At 43.4% G+C, this 13756-nt stretch overlaps 1 protein-coding gene across 1 annotated transcript in view; it reads left to right on the top strand.

Moving 5' to 3' along the window:
* Window positions 1–11933, top strand: part of LOC133968940 (low-density lipoprotein receptor-related protein 8-like) — an 88121-nt gene extending 76188 nt beyond the window's left edge. The window contains exons 14-18 of the mRNA XM_062405199.1: window positions 3246–3387; window positions 4906–5058; window positions 6530–6817; window positions 7643–7711; window positions 9390–11933. Coding sequence (XP_062261183.1) covers window positions 3246–3387; window positions 4906–5058; window positions 6530–6817; window positions 7643–7711; window positions 9390–9730 — 993 coding nt within the window. The 3' untranslated portion in view covers window positions 9731–11933. The remainder of the gene's footprint in view (window positions 1–3245; window positions 3388–4905; window positions 5059–6529; window positions 6818–7642; window positions 7712–9389) is intronic.
* Window positions 11934–13756: the final 1823 nt, after the last annotated feature.

Genomic DNA, 13756 nt, shown 5'->3' with positions numbered 1-13756 from the left:
TTCGTCTATCTCATTAGCCTCTCAGGAGCCTGCAGTCTGACTGGGAGTTTTGAATGTAATGACTGTTGAGTTCAATTTGGTGTGTGTTTGTGTGTTTGTGTGTGTCCCTTTTCACTGAGCCGACGAGCAAAGACTGAGCATACTAAACAGAGGATAGCTATATGGAAAAGAGGGCAGCCTAAAGCTACACACACACACACACACACACACACACACACACACACACACACACACACACACTCACACTGTGGTCATCAGCCAACTTCTCTGTGTGTGTGTGTGAGTGTCCGATGTGTCAGGGCCGTCCTGGAGCAGAAATCCGTTTAAGTGCCAACCAGTCCAGTAAATCTGCTGCCTCGTGGTTTCTGTGCTGCTTGTGTTTGTGTGAAAACAGAGTTGTGCTGCTATTGCTGACAAACTCCTCCCTGGGTTTCCCCCCTGTTGGTGCAGCCACAGCAATCTTCCAGACAGTTTCACATGGGTGGTAAAAACATCCCCCTGATGACCTGTTTCCCAGTGCCATTCCTCTCTAGGGGGAGCTGGTCTCAGCGGGAACAGAGATACAGAATTCATTCAGCAGCAGTGTATATTTATAAGAATTAATTTTTTGAAAGGAACCACGTTGGAATTCAATTCGTGGGCTCAAAGGTCAAGAAAACTTGTCCGGGGTGATAAAAATATGTCCCTCCTGTGACAGTAGGAACAGCACAAAGAAGATTCAACTCTGTAGTAACCACACAGTATTCCACTGCAAGTACAAGTGATACATTCCAATACCTGAGTTAAAAGTATTATCAGATAGATATCAGATATCAAATCAATCAATCAATCAATCAATCAATCAATCAATCAATCAAACTTTATTACAGTAGCACCTTTCGAGAATGAATAAATGCTAAATATAGCTAAATTAAAATTAATATAATATGATAAATGGCTAAAAGATACAACTTAATATTTCTTAAAGACCAGTCTGTTCAACAGCCAGACCGAAGGTGGGTTTTAAGGTTGATTTTTAAAATTTGTGGCATTTTTAAATGTAAAAAATTAAATAACACATGCTTATTAGTGTTGTGTTGTTGTACAGTTTAATATTATAATATTCGTGAACACTTTGTGAACACTTGGAATATCTTCATATAAGTTATAAACCTTTATTTGCACTGAAGGTGGAACAGTTGTTTCATGAAAATTTTATCGTGAGAACGGGCAAAGGTAATCATTTCAAACTTGGCACAAATTATCACAAATTATCACAAATGAACTGGTTCGATTTTGGTTGTCATGGGTCAAAGGTCAAAGTCACGGTAGCCTAACTAAACATGTCTCTTGAACGAATTGAGGTCAAAGGTCACAAGTGTTATGGAAGTTTTCTGGAAGCTGGTGAAAGAACTCAAGCAGCAGCTGATGTCTTATGCAGAATAGTTTAATGTAGACTTGATGCATCAAGGAGACCAGAAGGTGGAACAATATACAAACGCTAACAGAGTAACATGATAAAACTGTGACCCCCAATTCTGAAGATGTCTCCCACAGCATCCCAGTATATCTCCCTCTGCTCGAGTCCACCATTCCAACAGCACATCCATGAATGGGTAAAATTGCTGTCACCGTCTATGTTACATCTAGGTGTTTGCGTCCTGTTGGATAGTTAAGCCTAAAGTATGCATAACTAAATCCCATTGTGTCCTTACGTCTTATACCTGGTGTAATACGCAAGAGAGTTGAAGTTGGTGCCTCTCCGTCTGGAGCATCTGAGTTAGTCGCTAAGCGTAGACACAACAATGAACTGTTGGTTGGCCCTTTATCTATAACCTGACCTTGGTTACTGCTCAGAGAGCGAAGGCAGTATCTGTGGAATTATACAGGCACTGTTCTCCTCTACAGATATAATACAGTGACCTCAGTGACCTCATAGGAGTGTGGGAAAACAGATTCTTTAGACTTGAGCTGCACTGGTTGGTGGAGGCGTAGAACCACAGGGCTGGAGTTCTATTTCGTTTTCTTCATACTCTTAACAAAAGGAGAATATCCTTCAAAAGCATAACCTTGAGATGTTCACCGTGCACTGTTCATCCAGCCTGCAGACAGCACATTGTGTAACCCAGAGCAACGATGATAAATCTCCTCCAGTGCGATACAAGTCTCTGCTCTCTGCCCTGGTGTGACTGCAGGGTGACCTTCTCCTCCACAAAGTCCAACACACACACACACACAATAGCTCCGTGTTATCGAATGGGGCTCATTGTGGCGTTCATCACATCAACATTTCTCTCTGACTCAACACAAACACACACACACACACATACACACACATACATACACACACATACACTTAAACACTGTCTCGCCGCTCACTGGAGATCAGCCTGTAGTTTCTAAGGCAACCGCCAGAAAAAATGGGCTCCTGTCTAAAACTGTCTTTTCAAGCTGTTGAGGGAAACAAAGCAAACAAATCAGTTAATAAACAACGGGAATCTGCCTTTAAACCACTGTACTTGGATCTGAATAGGAAGTGTTGTAATCATTTAACACTGCAAACTGTTAGGAACCGCAGAGGAAACGGCAGTTAATTAACAACAAAGTGATAGATTATATCCTCTTATAGAACAGGACCATTTATCACCTGCCTGTCGCTCACTGCTGCTGAATACAAACCTCGTGCTGCCTCTGAACCTTCACATGCATCTCCTTCATGCACTCATCCCATCACATTTGCAGCAAAGGCCAAATCTCTCTCTCTCTCTCTCTCTCTCTCTCTCTCTCTCTCTCTCTCTGTGGCAACAAATATGCATCAGTGCATAATTCACTCGCCCTGATTCTCCTTGCTATTATTTTTCCACAAATAAATTGGACTTGTGAAGACTGCGAGCCAGGCTCTGTAAAATCTCTCATCCTCCTCTCTCTCTGTTTAGGTCATTTGTTCTTATCACTTATATGCACTTGTTTTATTTCATTCCTGTCATACACTTTCTCTCAGTTACAGTCTGTCTGTCATATTAAAGGTTTCTTTACATGCTCGATGTCCAGAAACTGAACAAGGTCATCAGCAGTGTTGATACATCTTTCTTTAAACTGCCTCTTGTAAAAAGCCCTAGCACGGCCATGCCCTTAAATGATGGACTGTAAGTATGAAGCAGTGTTTCTGTTTGCCGCAATGTCCCGCTCGTTAAGTTCAATACAACCCTGATGAACTTGTGGTGTGCTTTACACAATGTGACGTTTGGTATCCTTCTCTTTCTCAGGACCGGATCTACTGGACAGACAGAGACAGAGCGGCAGTCTTCATGGCCAACAGGCTGACAGGGCAAGACTTCCACACGCTGGCTGAAAACCTCAACGACCCCCACGACATTGTGGTCTTCCACCAACTGCGGCAGCCGCAAGGTGTGTGTGTGTGTGTGTGTGTGTGTGTGTGTGTGTGTGTGTGTGTGTGTGTGTGTGTGCATGTGTTTCTGCTGGTGTGCCATCACACCTCTTCGCTCTTTGATCATGTGAGCAGAGTCGTTTCTCTGTGACCATGTTTCCTCTGTGGGTCCATCTCAACCCAGGCAACATGAATAAATGATACTGAGGCTTGTGACTGTGGCGGAGTGATCAAAGCTGTGGGAGCAGCAGTTCATTCGCACGTCTGTCAAATCCCTGCCTCAGACCCGCTTCTCTCTCACAGGACTGTCTAGGTTTGAACTGAACGCACCACTTAATCGCGAGAGTGATGGATTGAGATTTTTCAGTTTCCAGATCTGTCTCCGGCTGCCTGTTGTCACAATTTTTCCAGTTCAATCTTGAGGGGTCGGCTGTAGCCCTGGAAATATAAGCTGTGTTCTGCCATGAACTCACGGCGGAACACACAATTGGGTTTGGATTTTGTCCAGAGGAAGATTCTCTGTTGAGATATGTTAACACAAACAAAGAAATCTCCGGAGCGTTGAGCTGCTGCAGCAGGCAGAGGCAGGATGTTAAGTATTAATTCCACTGCTGAGATCATGTTTTTGTTTTCAGCACAGCAGCACATCTCAAAAAACTCTTATCTTCAATGTCTTCTTCATATATGGCACCACTTTTTCATCCTGTATGACTTCGTGTTTTTGTCAGTTTTGCGTCTGTCATGTGTTAGAAACGTCATCAACAATCCAGCTCTGACACTGTGACAAACCAGCTGCTGTTTTCTCACATTAACTCACCGGGACACTGAGTTTTTACTTGGGGACTGGCAAGAGAAACTCAGGAGAAAGAAATTTACTAACAGCCCTCCTGAGAATATCAGGACATAATCCAGAGTTCAAGTCTGAAAGCAGCTATAGAGGGTCATCCACTAATCACAAGGTTGGCAGTTCGATCCCCGACACCTCCAGTCTGCGTTCCATTGCGTCCATGGGCAAGAGACCGAGCCCAGAGTTGCTCCTGACGGCTCAACAGTCTATAAAAAGTATGCACTAGAAAAAGTGCTGCATGTGTGCGAATGCGGCATGGAATGTAAAGTGCTGTGGTTGGCCAATAGGACTGGAAAAGCTCTACATTATTACAATCCATTCAACATTTACCATTCCTACACTGTGTGTTCTCTAGTTTGTGTTTACTCAAAAGTTAAGGACCACCACAGTGGAGTTGTCTCAGGCCAAGCTGCATAGAACCTGGTTATTATTTACAGCAACTTCCTGCAGTTGCCAGATTTAATTCTTTGTAGTCTCCTAGATTTTGTTTACGCAAAGTAATGGGCTTTGTTGAAAGGGAATTCAACATTGTTCACAGCGGGGAACCATACGAGTAGAGCAACCTCCTCTGTCGCTCTCTCTCTGACTCGCCGCTCTCTCCCTAAGCTGAATAAGTGATAATCTTATTTACGTAACCACAACTGTGTAATTCTTCATGTCCGCTCCTCTGTCTCTCCGTCCCTGTCTGCAGGCCCTGACAGCTGCAATCTGGGCAGCGTGGCCAATGGGGGCTGCGAGTACTTGTGTCTTAAGGCTCCGCAGATAACCGAGCACTCGCCCAAATACACCTGCGCCTGCCCCGACGGACAGGTCCTGGGGCCCGATATGAGGGGCTGCGTGCCAGGTGAGTGTGTTTGCTCTCCGGGTATTGATAATGTGGTCATCTTCGGTGTTTATCCTCTGGTAATTGAGGGTATTTAGTAAATCAATAGCACTTGAAGGGATTGGCTGGGCAGAGCGTCGCCGTGCTCGCTGTGCAGATAATGTGATTTTGATTCACTTTACAGAGCTTTTGGTTTTTGTGTGTCATCAGAGGGGACAGTTGTGGGATTCCGGCCAGAAGCTGCTACTGGATTAAAAAGAGAATTGTTGCTTAATGCAATAGCTTATAGTGCTGAGCAAATAGTGTCACACATAATAACAATAATAGACTTTTTAATGAATACCTCACACAGTTAGAGTATTGAGTGTTAAAGTAACAGCACAGCAAAACAGAAAAATCAACAGTTACTAAGTTAACAAGGATGAAAAGGTTATTAATAACACATGATAACAAATTATATTCATATTTGGAATGTTTAATTACCAACATAATGTTTAATAACCAGGAGAACTGAAACATTATAACATTTTATTTGAGTAAGATTGCCTAAAACTCAAAAGGATTGATAACTGCCTTTACACGATTCACAGAGCTAACACAGTAGAGCATTTGTAATCAATCTATTCTTATTTATCTTATAGTGGCTAATAATTGATAATTAATCACTAGATATCTTCCCTCCGAGCAACATACTGTAGCTGACATGAAAAGGGATGGTTGCTAAGCAACACGGGGGGATACAGTAACCTGGACCACTATACAAACTAATACAATAGATCTGGAAAAAAAATACTATAATAATATAAAATAATATAATATATGTTTTTTTCTGATTATAAACTTTTATAGCCATTATGCCATTTAGATCGTTAAGGTGTTATTTGCCCCTGATCATGTTGGTGGATTTTAATAATATTTAGCTATGAATACTTTCAAAAACAAAACCTACGTACATGTTGTTATGTTGTTTTCTGAAAAGGACACGGAAGGTTTCATCTTATACAGAAATACAACTGAATATATCCGTATAGGAGAGTATTTAAACAGACTACAGTGGGAGGAAATAAACTAACATCTCCTGAGTCTTAATTTGACGACACTGTCGCTAACATTTGAATCACAACGTGACAACAGTTGATTGTTTGCTCATGTCAGCGGGTCACTGTCAATCACATTTAATTCACTGTCCCCACCCACATAGTTATGATATAGCACAGGAGATTGGACTGTTAATGATCAATATCCATGGATGTTATATCCCTATTTTACATGATGAGATAATTTGTCTTATCTTAAAGTTTGAAATTTGGGGAAACACTCCGATTAGTTTTCTAAAAAGGAAATAGTTTCCAAAATGTCAAAATATTACTCATGCCAAAGAAAAAAATACTTAAGACTTGAAATCACATTATCAGGGGCTGTACCACATTTGGAATAAATCACTTTCTTGCACTCAAGGTTTCTTCCTCTGCTCCTTCTTTCCTTTCCACAGCACCAAGAAACAACGCGACGCTGACGTCCACACCTCGCACTGGTCTTATACCTCGCACTGGTGCAGCTGTCGATGGAGACTCGCCTCCACCATCAGGGGGAGTTTCGCAGGCCGACGCCACCCCCCACCTGACCACTGCTCCGTCTGGTGCCCTGGACCCCCTCACGCCCCTCTCCACTCTCAAGCCTGTGTCGTCGCAGGAGTCGAAGGCGCTGGGCTCCCACTCCACAGCCTCCGCAGTGGTCGTCTCCACCACGGCTGCGGGGGACAGCAGCGTGTCACAGCACTGTAGGTTGACTGTGATTTATGAAAACAAAAAGATTTATGACTTTAAGAGTGCTCGCTCTGTGCGTTTTAACATTTCTAATGGGAATGAGCCCAGTCTTCTGCAAGCACAACTTTCACCTGAGCGTCGACGTCTCCTGCCAAGTACCACATCCTCTAGTCCTACTCACACTTGTAATGTAGCCAACGGCCTCATCCTCACTGTAATGATGACATTAAAGTGAGATATCTGCGAGACTCGACGACCACGCTGGACTGACTTTAATAGGAGTGATGGATGGTACCTCGCCGCCAAGGAAACGTCGCCTCTCCCTTCATAAATTGTGCAGAGCGGAGTGTCGCATGTCTGCGAGGGCCACGTGCGCTCTTGTGTCTTTGTACAGAGTGTAAATGTACGTGTTAGTAAGTGTGTAGTATGTAAATGAGCGCGAGCCGAGAGGTGACATTGGAGCCAGACAGAGCAAAGATGGATGGAGCGTAGTAGGTCAGGCTGCGTCGTCAAGGTCGCCTGTCGGGCAAATGCCAACCGACTCATCATTTCTCCCCCCCCCCCCCACCTTATTTAATTTCTATTCCATTGTCTTTTTTACACTATCTGTCGCTCTTTGTAAAACACTCACGGCCACACACACATGATCACCCGCTCCGTTTTTATATCCCTCCTCTTCCACCGGCTTTTCCTTCCCGCTTATCTTTAAGTCTACTTCTCGTACATATCTTTTATTCACGGCCCTGTACGCTTTCCCACTCTTATCCTCTCTGGCTCCGCTGTGTTTCCATCCTCTCTCTCTCTAACTCCTCTTTCTCTGGTCTCCTCTCTCCCTGCAGCTGGAGGTGACCATTTCCTCCTGGGCGAGAACCTGACAGTAGCTGTTCTCGGAGTGGTCATCCCCATCGGTAAGTCACCCGAAGCGCCCTTTTCCCTGCATCTGTCCGTCCACACTAAAGGCCGGCTGCCTTCTACCTGACGCCCATGGCCTCCCTGCTTGTGCTCAATTCACTGACCCTGCCGTGGCGGGACGAGAGAAGCCACAGGTCTTCTTCTCGGAGGTTTATCTCATTAGTCATTTTCCCTGTCTGACATCTCTGCCCCGCTGCATCATTCCCCTCACGCTGGGTTGTTGTGTTGGGTCCTGCTACAGCCTGAGGCCTCCCTGTCAGTAGATACTTTGTCTCTGGAGTTTACCAGAGCAATAAAATACACTTAGAACATTTTCCTACCTCTAATGGCGAGTTAGGTTGTTTAGCTACTGCCGTTTCACCTGTTTATCTTTAACTCCACAGGACATATAGGTTACACCATAGCAGTGGAAGATTTACCCCTTAAATGGGGAAACGAGCAATATTCAGTGTGAAACCGAAACTAATCGGATCAACCTTGATTCAGACGTTCAGGTGTGAAAATTCCCAGAGTACGAACTTGAAAGCCTGAAGCAAACACTCAGCATGTCAACCAGGTGATAATCAATTTATAAGACATGGAAATAAACAGATTTGTTTATTTACTTCAATGCAGAGCAAGTAAATCCTAATATTATAACCGTGGTAGCGAAATATGTAAGATCAATTTGTCTGACTAACATATTTTCTGTATCTTTTAATGTTATGAAGTTGCTGAGACATCTGCATAAACTCTTATTGTTGAATTAACCAGCTTCACTTTATTTAGCAAATTTGAGTTGAGTAATTGTTTTAAACAGGTTTATTTAGCCTGTAACCTCAGTGTATTTAGTTAATGATGTGCCTTCAATGTTGTTAACGACTCGGAGGCCACGGAGCCCAACATTCTAATGACTGCAGAATAAATTACAACTGATAAAAACACAGTTTAATTTATTACTTACACTTTACTCTCATGTTTTTGGTTTTGCAAAGACTAGACAAACACCAACCTTTTACAGAAGAACACAGTTACATTTAAATAATAATTACCTCCGGGAGTATTTTCTCCCAAGTAAGCTGGTCCTCCTTTGAGACCACTTATACAATTATATAGAGGATAACAAACAAACTGTTTATGTGGAAGATGTTATTTATTAGAATCTTCTGTTCATGTACAGTTTGACGTTTGAAGATGCAGAACTACTGCAATGTGTAAATTAACATGAACAACATGAGTAAGCCAATGAGTTTAGATGGAAAGTTTTCTTAATGCATTTCATCCGCTGAGCAGACAGTGCAAGAGGATGTAAGAAAAAGAGAAAGAATGAAGCTTAATTTGTGAATTTAATTATGAAAAAAATATCCAAATAACATGATTTATTCAAGGTCAGATTTGCTGAGCATTAGCTGCCAACAGATAGTGATGAAGTGTGAGGGTTTTTAGATGATAAAGATAATAGTCTAGCTTTGCAGAACTGAGTCAAAACTCTCTTAGTCTGTGTTTGACCTGACTTTGACCTGACGATTGGCTGAGCCACATACACACACAACCTGTGTGTCACTGCCCCTCTCTGTCCCCTGCATGCCTATGCTGTTCCTCCCTGTGCCTCTCCTTTCATGCCATGGACTCGTTCTGCCTTGTTAACGCTGCCCCCTTCCCATTTCCCTGCCGCTGTGTGTTAATCGCGTGCAGTTCCTATCGTTGCCACAGTGGTGTTTGGCCTGGTCTGTTCCGGAGTCTACCTGGTTTGGCGGAACTGGCGGCGCAACTCCACCAAGAGCATGAACTTCGACAATCCCGTCTACCGCAAGACCACCGGGGAGGGCGAGGAGGACGAGATCCACATCGGCCGGACCGACGGCATGGGGCACCACACGCACCACCACCCGTACCAGCAGGGTGTCAGCATGGGAGTGGTGGGGGCAGGAGGTGGGACCTGCCCGCAGTTCATCGCGCTACCCCTCGGGGGCAGCATGCCCGATCCGGGGACTCACTGGTACACGGAGCAGCCGATGCTCTCCACTGCAAAGTGATCTGAAAAGGGGCGACTTCCGGAGAAGATGGCCGCTCAGGCACAGGCACACACAGTGAGGTCAGGGGTGACTTGGACTGAGTCTGCTGAAGGGACTAACAACATATCATCCAGTGTAACACGCAGCCATTCACAGCCCTGTACTATGCCAATTTCCATTTGAAAAACAATAAGTCGTGTCAAACCTTTTCTGTGCTGGAGCTGGATCTATTTTTCCTCTGGTAAATACTGAGAACTGATCACAGAGTTTTAAAATGTGTGCCAAAATTGACCTAAGCTGGGATACAGAGTCAAACTGGTTCCTGTCGTGACTCGTCTTTTACATTGATAACTTAGTGAGGTGTGTGCCGTGTGTCATATATTTTGTGACAGGGCTAGTGAGAGGTTATGTTTCGTCCTTGATGTACTTACTCTGGCTCTGTGCTTTTCCCAATGGGCTCTGGAGCTCTGGGAACACAGTTTAGGAAGGAGAAGGAGCTGTGGAAGTGGGACAGTACCTGCGTTGATGGGACAATCTGTACAGATTCGTGTCAGAATCAATCATAAATGTCATTACTGAAGCCGTGTTGTGTAGTTAACATTGTCCTCGATGTGTTTTCTGTACAATTTTTTTATTCTCAGATTGATTTTACCACCCACATCTTATTCTTACTTTCAGGTTCAGAGACAAACCTGTAGAAGCGGGTTGTCCTGCATTTCACAGTTATTCATTTACCTCTAACGTCCCAGAGTTTTGGGAGAGTACAGCAAGTCAGTGGAAAGGAGAAAAATTAACAAATACAATTTGTAGACCTTGGTTTTCTGTGAGCAGAGAGATTGTGAGGGTTAGAGAGAAGTGGAATACATTTCAGGAGCTGTGACTTTTTTAGATGCCGAACGGTTCGGGAGAAGCAAAAGACTGAGTTACGTGGGTTGACAATAATTACTTCAGTGTTTCGATTTTCTTTGATCACCTGAACTTGACTGTGACAAACTTGCACACGAACACTCACACGGGGCGCAGTGCTGGCTGGCTCACGCTGATCTCCAGACGACGGAGACAATGTGCACTTGGCCTCTGAAAACACAAACAGCATGCATAATTGCTCACCAACTGACAGCGCAGCCATTCTTTGTTCCGGGCAACACACACTGACACACATTTACACACATGCACGCACATGCACGCACACTTTCACAAAAAAAGCGTGCGAGATTCCGAGCCCGCTCGCCTCCTCCTGAGGTGGCCGATATCCGAGCAGACAGTTTGGGATAGTGCAATGTGGGAGAGCCCAGCTGGTGGCTGCATGATGAGAGTGACCTGTCATGTGATGTAACCACACAAAAACACAAATCCAACTCTGATGTAATGTGTATGAGGCCGACTTGTCCTGTCAAGTGAGTGTGTTCCGTGCTGGTTTATACCCGTCATTAATGCTGTTACTCCATTCGTACAACTTTAAAACTCTGGTATGTGTGTGTCTGCGTGCGTGTGTGTGTGTGTGCATTCATTATTATGCATGTGAGTGCTAATGTTCATCCCACAGCCATATTTGAAACTGTTTTGTATGCTCTTTGTTGCACAGCCCTCTTAGAATGCCTTCTGTGCATTGCATGGAGGAAAACAGTGTATGAAGGTGTGTGTGCGTGTGCTCATGTGCGTGCGTGTGTGTGCGTGTGCGAGTGTGTGTGTGTGTGTGAGTGAGTGTGTGTGTGTGCGTGTGTCTGTGAGACTGGAGAAGCTCTGAGGGTGCTTTTTGATTCATTGATTTGTAAATATGCTTTCATAAGGTTTTTGATAATGTATTATAGGATTATGTAAAAGAAAAGCTGTAAATAAGATTTTAGATAAAGTGTCGACAGGTATATTAATTTATTTGTATAAAGCTCTGAATTTCCCTGATTGTACCGACTTTGAATTACCCACCAAAGTGATTTGTGTTGTTTTCTTGCCGTGCATCGTTTGACATCCATCTTTGTGTTCCCTCTCACATCCTTGCAACGCTTCGCGACCTCAGTGTTAATGACATGATTTGGTTTTTGGTTGTTTGTGCCTTTGTTTACTTTTAAAATGTTCCCTTGTTATGTTTTTTTTTTGGGGGGGGGGGTAAAAGGACAGGGTTCACTGTACAGGCAAAAATGAACTGGAATAAGACCAAACTGCTTTCACTTTTTCATTTTGTGTAATGGATTGCTTTTGAATATCTCTATATATTGATATATAAAATCCAGCTGAAAATGTCCTCAACGTGTGCTGTGTCGTCCTTCTTCCACACATGATCAAATAGTACGCCTGACTCAAGTACGCCACCCAAAATAAATATTTTAGTGGCACTGAAGTGCTTTAGAACACTTTTTTTGAACTCTTAAACCAGTTGATTTAAACCTGCACTAGTAAATATGTTCAAATCGTTCGAATAGTCAGCATGGCCTACACAGTTACAGATTGTTAGAAGGGAAAATTAAAGGAAATGTGTGGACATTAATGAGTATCAAACAGCAAACAAACTTGCCAACTAGTTAGTGAACTAATTGGGACTGTGTTTAAAGATGGATGACTAGATAACTCTCCAGAAAAGCAGCCAAAGCACCCTATCAGCCACTGGTAGCTGGCTGCAGTATAGGTTATAAACCCTGCCTCCGTAAACCAAACTAATAGGTCAGATGTATATTCTTGATCAAATATTTGTGTTTAAATAAGAAACATCATGATTGACATCTATGACTGACTTGTGTATGACTCGCGTATGATGCGTAAGATGGCAGCGTTCCTGTCTGGGATATTTTGGCTTCATTCATGGAGAGTGGGAAGAAGTGGAGGAATGTTGTCTGTCTTTATATACAGTCTATGAGATGAGCATTTAGCAGCTTATGAGTCAGATCTTCCTCAGATATAGTCAAAGATCCAAAAATGGAAATAATGAATGTGAATGTCGCACCCGCATTCATCAGGTTGGCCACAAGAGGCCTCCAAATGAATGCTTTTATTGTTATGTGTCTGCTAAATATTATTTGCCAACACTTTAGCTGTTCCAGTGTTAATGTCAAACATCATCTTTTGGCGACCCGAGAATGAGTGGGACCACAAGAAGGAATCAACAAACAAGTCTCCTTATCAGGTATGGTGTGTTTACTGTCTAATTAGTTTGATCTCATGTAAGCAAGTGACAGCCTACCTGTCGTCCCCTACTGGTTTGTGAACTGTCGTTTTTGTAAGCCTTGAGTTTGGCAGGGCCATCTTGTTTTAGTTTTTTAAACAAAAAGACATTTTATATGAGAGTCGGGGGGGGGGGGGGGGGGGGGGGGGGTTGGAGCCTGACTTAGAGCTTGAGGACCTTGAACGGTCACCTCCATCTGTGACCTTCACCCATTGGAAGGTACTAGCTGTCACTCACACAGTAAGTGTCATCTTCTAATAGACTCTAATAGAAAGGGACTCATTTGTAACCTGTAGAATCGCCCCGTACTGGTCATTTGATAGAATACCGGTCTTGGTTTGGCTTCACTTTCCAGAATACACGACAGTTATTATACACAGTCTATGGTTTTAAGTAGCTGCCGCAGGTCATACCAGGCCAAGTAAGGCTGCCACATCAAAATGACTACATGTTTCAATCTACCAATGTGTGTTCTATTGCTCATGAATTCACAGTTTTATTTGACAGGAGGAGAATGTGTTGCTTATGCATTCCAAATCTATTATGAGCCCATGCTTTTTTGTATCCATCCTGACTTTGTGTGATCCGTCAGCAGACAGACAAACAGTGGCAGATAAATCCAGTCCATTAAGGGAAACCAGGCAAATGCCTTCAGACTCATCAACCTCCTTGTTTTCCTCCCACCCCATTTGGACATTATGTAAGGAGTACTTTAGTTTTTTTAATAATCTAGTGGTGCCTGCAGTAGAAATTCATTGGTCCACATATCAGCCCACCATATCAACCTTTATTCATCGTGGTGTGACGGTCTGTCAGGCTGGGGGATGGTATATGTCTACATATCTCTGCGGCCTTTGTACTCGCATGAATACATATCATCACGAGTCTTT

The sequence above is a fragment of the Platichthys flesus genome, chromosome 14, assembly GCF_949316205.1.
Source record: "Platichthys flesus chromosome 14, fPlaFle2.1, whole genome shotgun sequence".
Taxonomy (NCBI): domain Eukaryota; kingdom Metazoa; phylum Chordata; class Actinopteri; order Pleuronectiformes; family Pleuronectidae; genus Platichthys; species Platichthys flesus.
This window is presented reverse-complemented; position numbering and strand designations above follow the sequence as displayed.